We start from the raw sequence: 9,760 nt of genomic DNA on the forward strand, positions 1-9,760 counted from the left end.
CAACGCATTATAATGCTGTATCAGCAAAACAGGTTCAACTAGATAGGGTAGTATCCTTTGGCAAACTGACAGGTGCCGAATCTGTGCAATAATAAATACCTACTCAAGAAAATTACAAATTTTGTATATAGCGGTGAGTAGGGTCGAATCCACAGGGACTGGGAATAATTCGTTTCTTCTCGAGTTCAGAGTATGGGGGGTTTTTGATGGGAGGAAAATAAAAAATGAAATAAAACAAACAAAATTCAAAACTAACTCACAAAGCACAATTTACTAAAAATAGCAATTAATAAAAGTTCTACCCAAAGGATCAGCTGTTCAGGCACGGTCCAATTAAATGATCATCGATGCAAAGATATTTCATCCATTCATCACTAGGTTGGTTATAGTTATCAATAAACTCTGACAACCAGTTCTTCCTTACTTTTTCAACAATCAAGGTACGACCATTGACTGCTTCTCTAACCAGATAACAACCCTAGGTACGACCGTAGGAATTTAATTACCCAATTGCATTGAAACTAGAAGAACCCAACCCTAACTAATAAATACGCTAAGAGGGTTTATTTAAATTAGATCTTACGTTTCCCCAACATAAACCCAATTATGGTGGTTGTCACTAGGTATCGACTAAACAAACAATTACGGATTCAATTTAGTTAATATGACAGTAGGCTATTAAATTAAATCAAATACCCGACCGTTGATATTAAGTTAATGAAATACCCATGAACAATTAATTCAGGAAACGTACGAATAGCAACAAATTGGAAAAAGTAATGAAAGTTTGATTAGATCTCACAGATGTTATGGACCGCGCCTTCGCGTTAACCTTTGGGTAGAAGAAAAACCTAGCCGCTCCTCATCGTATCAATTTTGCGTGGGTTGGTTGATTTCATCCGCACAGTCATCAGCGAAATTGGAACGATGGAGTAATGACGAAAGAAAGAAAAGAAAACGTCTTCCTTGTCTTTGCGTTAATGTTCGTACTGAAGCCGAAGTACAACGCAAAAGCCAACGAAAATTGTACAGAGCCAAAGCCAAAGCAAAAGAGTCAAAAAACGTCAAAGCCAAAAAGCAAGAGAAGAGTCTACAATGTCTGACGGCTAGGGAAAAAGAAAACTAAAGCTATCTAATTCCTAATACGTGAATCTGGCTTTCTTTTGCCTTTTGTAGCCGCCGCCAGCCAAAGCAATTAGGAGCAGGACTTGTCTATGGGTTTTAATCCCACGCATCTGGTTCACATGGATCTAGTGCCTTAATTGGGTCTCCTGCTATTGGTCCCGCGGATCCGGCTTTTCGGGAGCATCTACCTTTTCTGGCGTGGCCACGCTCTGAGATGAAGGGTCTTCTGAAAATTTGCCTCAAGAGATTACTTTTAACGCCAATCATCTGTAATTCATACAAATATGAAATATGAGCAAAACCTCAATACTTAGCACAGTAAGTAGCTAAAATTAGGACAAAATAACAGTGCAAAATGTGCCAAATAACCGCTCTATCACAAACTTACAAAAGCTAAAATAAGACACAAATTTCAAAAGATAAGACATGAAAAAATGACAAGCATGATAGCAACTAGTGTCAATTTAAGAAGAGAAATGTTGTCAATTTACACCTGTCTTGCAGCAACTTGTGTAGTCACACTAATATGCTAAAGAAGCTATATGTCATCTAAAAATGTACTTTGCTACCAGTATAGATTTAAATATCCACCTTTGCAAGAGAACAAATTATTTTTTTTTAAAAAAAAGCATCAAGAAAGAAATCCAGCCATGAAGCTGTTCAAGATTGATCTGTTTTGTTCCTTTCTTTTTTGGGTTAATATTGGCAGATAATTCATGGTTAATAGCATTTTCTTTACAAGACTCAAAATTAAGTTTGCTAACAACTAAAATTTGATCAGCATTTATTCAATTTTATGGTCACACGCTTCTTTCTACAAGAGTGGCAAAGAAACATTATGCAGGAAGATTTTAAAAGCAAATTCCCTTTGAACATTCATTAGTTTAGTAAGAAACTTGATATTTCTCGAATTAAGATGTACTGTAACACCAACCTGCCAATATCTAAAGTTCTACTCTTCCACTAAGTGAACATATGAATCTGACATTCCACCTTCCATCATCATCTCTTTGTACAGCATGTTAAGCACTTGATAAACCTTTTGTGCACTATGTAAAGTTTCACCAGCATGAAATTCAAGAAGTTTATTATCCATTTCAATCCAGCTACAACCTGGAGTCTTACTTACGCCTTTCTGTCTCATCAACAATCTTATCCTTGCTGAATCAACCCACCTATCTTGATTTGCATAGATTTTTGATGCAATCACATAGTTGCCAGAGTTTGAAGGCTCCATCTCCAGGAGAAGCTGCATTACCCGCTCACCAACATCAACATTTTTAATTTTATTACAGGCACCAAGGAGTGCTCCTAAGAGAACTTCATCCGGCTTTTCTGGCATCTTCTCAATCAAGTTCCATGCTTCATATACTCGTCCAGCACGTGAGAAAAGATCCACCATGCAAGAGTAATGTTCAATTTTCGGAACCAGACCAAAAGATGAGCTCATCAAATCAATCAAGTGGCAGCCTTCATCGACCAATCCAGCATGTACACATGCAGAAAGCAGCCCAACAAATGTGATGTCATTTGGACAGGAAGTACTACCACCCTCCCTTAACATGCGCTCAAACAATGACAGAGCCTCTTGAGCTTGCCCATGAAAAGCAAGAGCAGAGATCATTGCATTCCAGGATACCTCATTTTTTATGGGCATGTCTCCAAAAACTTGAAATGCAAGGTCCAGATTCCCACACTTAGCAAACATGTCAATCAATGCAGTACCAACATATATGTCATCCGTTAAGCCACTTTGTGATGCATACTTGTATATAGATTTTCCAAAGTCCAAAGCTCCAACTGAAGCACATGCAGACAACACTCCAATCACAGTGATTTTATCCACATCCACCCCTGCAGCTTTCATGGCATTGAATAAGCACATTGCTTTATCTGACAAGCCATTTTGTGCGTATCTGTCAGAGGTAAAAAAGAGAAGAAGACGAAAAAGAAATTGTTCAGTTTGTATTATTAGTACCTTGTTGAAGATATAACATCAAGCAACCTGACTAAGTCACCATCCTACTCAGGCAGATAAGAAATCCACACTCTTTCCTTGTTTAATTCAATATGTGTCAAAAGATTCCAAAATTTTCTGTTACTCATATAAGGAAAAAAAAGTTCCAGTTAAAATATTTCTCCAAACAAAAAAAGGCTAAAAGAATATATGTATATATATATATATATATATACATATCTTATGCACTACGTTATTTTTGTTTAGTTTAGGAAAGAAAGGAAAATGAGAAAATCTTTAACAAGGAGCAAAGAAATTAGAGAAACAATAAAAGTTTGCTTGCTCTCTTTTGAGACACATTAAGCCAAAGGATTGTTAGATAATGAAACTTACACATTTGTTTACACTTGATGGGCAAAGGAGATATCAGCAATTTCCATCCAGTAGCCTAAAATTTCTCACCATCTCCTCCTACTTTGCAGAAAGAAAAAGAAGTCTTTGAAAGTTTTAAAATCTTTCCATTCCCTTACCTTCTCCTGAAAGCACACTCACAAACTAAATTTCAAGCTATCCTCTCTTTTCTTTTTGTGATTTCCTTTCACATTATTAAGCCCAAAGACTAAAGTTACCAAGGCAAAGCAGAATGCTAGGCCGTTAAGTGAGACTCGACAATAGTTCCCAGAACAAGAAGTTCACCACTATCTCTAATTAAAATGAAAGTATTAGACAAAAATCACAAGAAAATATTTGAACTCCAAGAGGTAGTAAATCTACTTCTATCTTTGACAGCTTCAGAAAAATCAACGAAAATGAAAATACAAAATAATAGTCTCGCGTAGGCAGTTAAATCAACCCAATAATTGGTTGTCTTCATGAACATTTTCTTAAGTTTGAGATAAGCTCAATTAGGTACAGATGCTACCACAAGACTTTGTACTTTTATAAATTTTTTCTAAATATTTTTGCACTTGTGTTATTTTTTTTATACTTATTTTTTTCTGAAATAAGGGGCAGAAAATTTAATGGAAGATTAAATGCTTAAGTTACAACTTTTTCCAGAAGTATAACCCAAGTTCTTTTTTATGAATTACAAGTTTACACCCAACTAAAGCTGTTATAAAAAGCACCATCTTCTCTTAGAAAATTTAAGTCTCCTTTTGAAAAAGATATAAGATGCAAAAGCATCAAGTCATGCTAAAAATGTCCATACATGTTTATGCAAACATTTACATTTTCTATAAAAGAATCTACTTGCTTGTTTAATAAGATGTAATTCTAATGCTAAGCATGTCGATTCACATTCTTAAAAGCATGTCTTAACACCCACTCTATAACTTACTAAACTGCTTAATCAAACTGCAGAACGATATCATCACAAGTAAGCATAAAACAGAAAAGCACAACAACTATGGTCTGGAAGTACATTCAAGGCAAATGAAGAACTCAATTGAGTCAAAGAAAACTTAAGAGCAGAGTTACTTGCCCAGTAATCATGGCATTCCAAGTAACCACATCTTTCTTCCCCATATTGTCAAATATCCTCCTTGCAGAGCCCAAATCCCCACATTTCCCATACATGTCAATCAAAGCTGACCCCATGTAAGAATTCATCTCAATGCTTTTCTCCACAACATACTTCTCAATAGAGCTCCCCAAGTCCAGGTTCCCCAAGTCCCCACAAGCACCAAGAACACTCACAAGAGTCATTTCATCAGGTGCAACCTCTTTATTCCTCATTTTATAAAACAACTCCACCGCCTCTCCAGCAAAACCAGCCCTGGAATACCCAGAAATCATTGAATTCCACGACACCAAATCTCTAACCGGAATTTCATCAAACACTTTCCGTGCAAAACTCAACTCACCAAATCTCGAGTACATCGTGATCAAAGAATGACACACATGACAATTCAACCACAGCCCATTTTTCCACACCTCACAATGAGCTAATCTACCATGCCCAAAGTCCAAAAGATTGCCACAGGAAATAAACACAAACGGGTACGTGAAATTATCCGGTTTTACACCTAAAGACTTCATTTTGCAGTAAAATTGCAATGCAAGATCAAATTTTCCCCACGTTGTCGTGAGCCCTCTAATGAAAACGTTGAATGCATAGTCATTAGGATGGGGAAGATGCAAGAAGAGCTGAAGGGAATAGCTGAAGTCTTTTAGAGCAATGAGTTTTGCAAGGAGAAAGTTGTGCTTGTAAATGGAATTAATAAGTATTTGGGTATGGATTTGCTGGACGGGACGGATGGATTTGCATTGCTTCAAGAGAAGCAAGAGATTTTCAGAGAATGCATCAGACTTTTGACGATGGTCATGATGTTTTGGTTGACTGTTATGGGTAGTTATTGCAGTTTGAACATATGACACATGGCGGGAAAACCTGGGCGATGATGCCATTTTCACCTTGGTTCTCAAGGTCAGGAGCATTCTTCCGTTGCTTTCTTTGGCACATGCTGGCGCCACCATGCCCGCCACTACGCAACTAAGTAGCAGTACTACTGAACTGCCAACAGCCTTGGTAACTTGGTGGTCTTGGTGGGGTTAGCGTATACTTGTCAGTTAATCGTGACTGTCACTTTCAAGTAGCTTTCTCCGATGGCTCTCCATCGATTAGAATTTTTCTTCCCTAGACTAGACTAGAGTAGGTTATATAATTGTTATCGTTGTGAAAAAAAAAAAAGAAGAAGAAGAAGCAAGCAGTACTACTGAATTGATCCTCTGGAAGTTAGAATCAAGTTATGACATCTTGCCGATAAGATTAGTCTTGTTTAAGGATTGCAACGGGGCAGGGTTGGGGTGGGAGAATCTTTGGAAGTGAGAACCAAGTTATGACATGTGAGGACTCGAAAATTATTTTTATTTTATCTTATTTCTTTGAGTACATTTTCCTTACTTTACTTTATTTCCTTAATTTCTCATATATTTTTATAAGAGAGTCAAGATTTTAATCATTTTTCTACTATAAGTTAGTGCATGATATGTTCGTAGTGCATTATGGAATTGAGACTCACTAGTGAGGCGTGTGCGATAAATTTTTGAAGATTAAGAGGAGTTTTGTATAAAGGGATATTATTTTATAAGGTGTTATACGATAATTAGACGTTGGCTAGATATTTTAATGATTGGAAGACAATAGGATGAGGATTAACTTTGGAAGGACAATTGTCACAAAATTCATGGAATTTTGACCTTGACTTGGACTATTCTTAGCCTTTAATTAAAAGAAAAATTGACCAAAAAACAACCTTTCATCTTCTTCCCTTGGCCGACTTTCATGAGAGGAAAAGAGAGAAAAAAAGCTTCAATTTCAACCTCCATTTCTTGCTTGAATCTTTGAGTTTCACCATAAACTTGCAATCCAAACCATAAAAAGTGACCTTTTGGGAGGATTAAGGATTTTGGTAAAATGATTTGGGAGAAAGAAGCACTTGGTTTCCATTTCTTATTAGTGTATTAAGGTAACTATATCAAGCAGCCCTCTTTTCTTTTAATACTTGCATAAGAGTGGATTTAGAACTTGATTTTGATAGTTTTCATGAGAAATTTCATGGTTTGAGTGGTGATTCGAAAATTTCAGCTTTGATGGTGAAATTTCAACTTTATTATGATGCTTTGAGCTTGGCCATGATTTAGTAGTTTTGCCATGTGAATTTTCTAGTTTTTATAAGTTATTATGGCTTGCTTATGTAAAATTTCAGCTTGTAGTTCAAAATTTCAGCTTAGGGTTTCAAAATTTCAGCTTTGTTGTGGTTGATTTTTGAGCTAGAAAATTGGCTATATTGGATGGTTTTGTGGCCTTAAACAAGTGCACTTTATAGCTTGTAACTTGTGGTTGTGATTGAAGTTGGATTGATATGAACATAGTTGTTGAGTTTGGATCAAAATGTAAAGAAACTAGGGGAAGTGCTGCTGAAATTTTTATTACCTTCTTTCTTGTGAAATAAGTGATGTTAGAGGGGTGATTTTAGATTGGTTTGGACTTAGGTTACATGTGATTTCTTGAGTGTACTTTGATGGTAGTGTATAAGGTGAAATTTTGACAAAACCATGTGTAAAATAAGAGAAAATTTGATGGTTTCTTCTAGCATGCTTTCTAGTTGCATTTATTTCACTTTAAGCTCGAGGTTGGTTGTCATTTTAGCTATTTGTTGCTGGAAATTCCAGCCATGAATTGAAATGAGGAATTCCTTGGTTACTCATGTTCCTTGGGTCCAAATGTTCTCTTTTCACTCCAAAACCATATTTACATCTTTGCACTAGTAATTACTTGGATTTTCTTTGGTTCACCTAAGTTTTGAATGGTTGAACCATAATACTCTATCTTGGTTGTTCTTAGGGTTTGTTGATGATCAAGGGCATAACTTGAGGGCGAACTTTTGACATTATTTTGCTTAAACTGGTGAGTGCCAAGTGCATGTTCTTGATATCTTGATTTGAATGATACCACGTGTTATGTGTTGAATATTGAACTTGATGAGGCGAGAGTGTATTTTATCACACTCGTCCTCCCCTTCTTGAATGATCTTGTACTTGCCTGAATTTGATTGACCTGTACTTGTGTTTGTGCTTGTGCTTGACTTGTAAGTGCTGAGCGGCAGCATGTACCACACTCAATTCGAATGGGAGGTGCCTCTCATTCCCATCTCAATACTTTTATCTTGATTAAGTCGATTAAACAGTTATCTCATCGACCCTAGTGTTGAGCGGCAGCATATACCACACTCAATTTGAGTGGGAGGTGCCTCTCATTCCCGTCTCAATACCTCTATCTTGATTAAATCGATTGGAGAGTTATCTCATCGACCATACTTGTTCTTGCTTGGGTATACTCGAGTAATACCACTTCTGTTACCATCTCTGTTATCTTGGTGTTCGAGCTCGGTAGGAGGTTGATCGGTGGACGGAGATTAGAGATAAGCGGTATTTTACTGGACTTGTTACTATATTTCAAACGTTGACGAAGTGTCAACGGACCTGGAAGATGTTACTGCGAAGCTGGCTGCAAGTGAAACACTGTACAAGACTAAGTGCTACACTTGAAATCGGGTAGGAATACCACATCAGTTGTATCAACATTTGAATCTTGGGTGCTCTGTCTAGAATCTGGCGGAAGCCAACTTATCAGTACAGTATCCTTTCTTGCTGGTGTTAAATTGCTTATTTGAATGTTTGAGCTGTTAATGACTCTGCTTGTAACTGTTCACTATTTTCGTTCTAAGATTTTGAGATATATGAAAGATATTTTGTCAATTTGACTGTGTGACGCCCCCACTTCTCCCAAGGGCGAACCCAAGAGTATCCACGGAACGCCTGCCCAACTCTGGTCAGGACTCGAGACAAATCGATTCAAACTTAACAATATATAACAATTTATACTAGTCTAATAAGGAAAAGTCGCTTCTATAATCGAATATCCAAGTCTTGCACCATGAGTTCAAAATACATCAGTTACCCAATTCTTACATCAGGATCCAAAACATACATCAATTCCCAAATATATACAACATCCAAAAGTGTCTAGTCGATTACAATTAAAACATTAATACAAAAGTGCCTCAATTCGGCATTTGTTTAACTCCTTCTAATCGGGTTCCTATTAAGGAAAATAAACTAATGGAATGAGCCAATACTCAGTGAGGCCAAGAAACACACATGCAAACACGTAATCCAAGTAGCCACAATTTACATAGTTAATAAAGCTATCAAGTTCGAATAATTCACATTTCGAATAGGAAAAGTAAACAGAAACAATTCAAGGATACTGTAGCTCTCATGAGCTAAATTTCACGTAGTCGTATACAAGTTTTGATCACATCACATGGTGACATTCTGTCAACCACATAAGTATCAAATCCGTAGATACACCACTTTTCTTCGAATCCCGTCACCGTTACACCCCCTTTACCGGGTCCGCTCATTAAAGTCTTGATAATACTCGAGTATATCATGGCAATACTGCGCGAGTAATGCCGACCAAGATCTCTCCAATAGATCATACTCTACGAATATCTCATGGTTTGCTAAACTTATCGACCAAGCCTGTGAGAACCTCGAAAAAAAATATATAAAATAATAATAATAATAAATATACAGTTACATATTACTTTTGCATGTTAGATTTTTTTTAATAAATCCCACTTCTATCTTTACTTGTTCTCAAGTAAGCACGTAAAAATAGTTTTTATGCTACAAACAATTCAATTGTGTAAAATATTGAAATTACTTGATTCTTGCCAAGATAAATTGATATTTCTTGATGTAAATTATTTTATCGCCTTAATATTAATTCCTTGAATTCCGATAGCTAGTTTTAATCGTTAATAATATTAAGTGTTAATAGGAACCTTAGCAATAAGATGAAGTCAGTAAATTTTAGACAAAACCGTTACAAGTGCACTTAGTATACTTAGGTCGTTAAAATCTCGATAATCGAATCTTTGCGAGAATAGTATATTATTAGGCATTCAAATTACAATTGGGGTAAATTTTGGAATTAGATTAAGAATAAGGACTTAAGTGAAAATTCGAAGGAAACGTGAAAAGAGTAAAATAGTCTCCACCACCTCGGAAGTTACCATGCAACCACCAAGGATCCATTGGCCAACCTTTTAAAATCACAATTCCATTTCTGCCGGATCACATTTTCTTTCTCCTCTCAAACACTCA

General features: G+C 36.4%; 1 protein-coding gene across 1 annotated transcript; it reads right to left on the reverse strand.

The window, feature by feature from the left end:
- Nucleotides 1-948: 948 nt before the first annotated feature.
- LOC113732587 (pentatricopeptide repeat-containing protein At2g34400) lies at nucleotides 949-5,804 on the reverse strand. Its single transcript, XM_027258475.2, has 3 exons — nucleotides 4,566-5,804; nucleotides 2,060-3,041; nucleotides 949-1,392 (listed from the first exon to the last, which is right to left on the reverse strand). The coding sequence occupies exons 1-2, from the start codon at nucleotides 5,558-5,560 to the stop codon at nucleotides 2,078-2,080; spliced, it is 1,959 nt and encodes a 652-aa protein (XP_027114276.1). The 5' UTR covers nucleotides 5,561-5,804; the 3' UTR covers nucleotides 949-1,392; nucleotides 2,060-2,077.
- Between the last annotated feature and the right edge of the window lie 3,956 nt (nucleotides 5,805-9,760).

Source organism: Coffea arabica, chromosome 2e, assembly GCF_036785885.1.
Source record: "Coffea arabica cultivar ET-39 chromosome 2e, Coffea Arabica ET-39 HiFi, whole genome shotgun sequence".
NCBI classification, from domain to species: domain Eukaryota; kingdom Viridiplantae; phylum Streptophyta; class Magnoliopsida; order Gentianales; family Rubiaceae; genus Coffea; species Coffea arabica.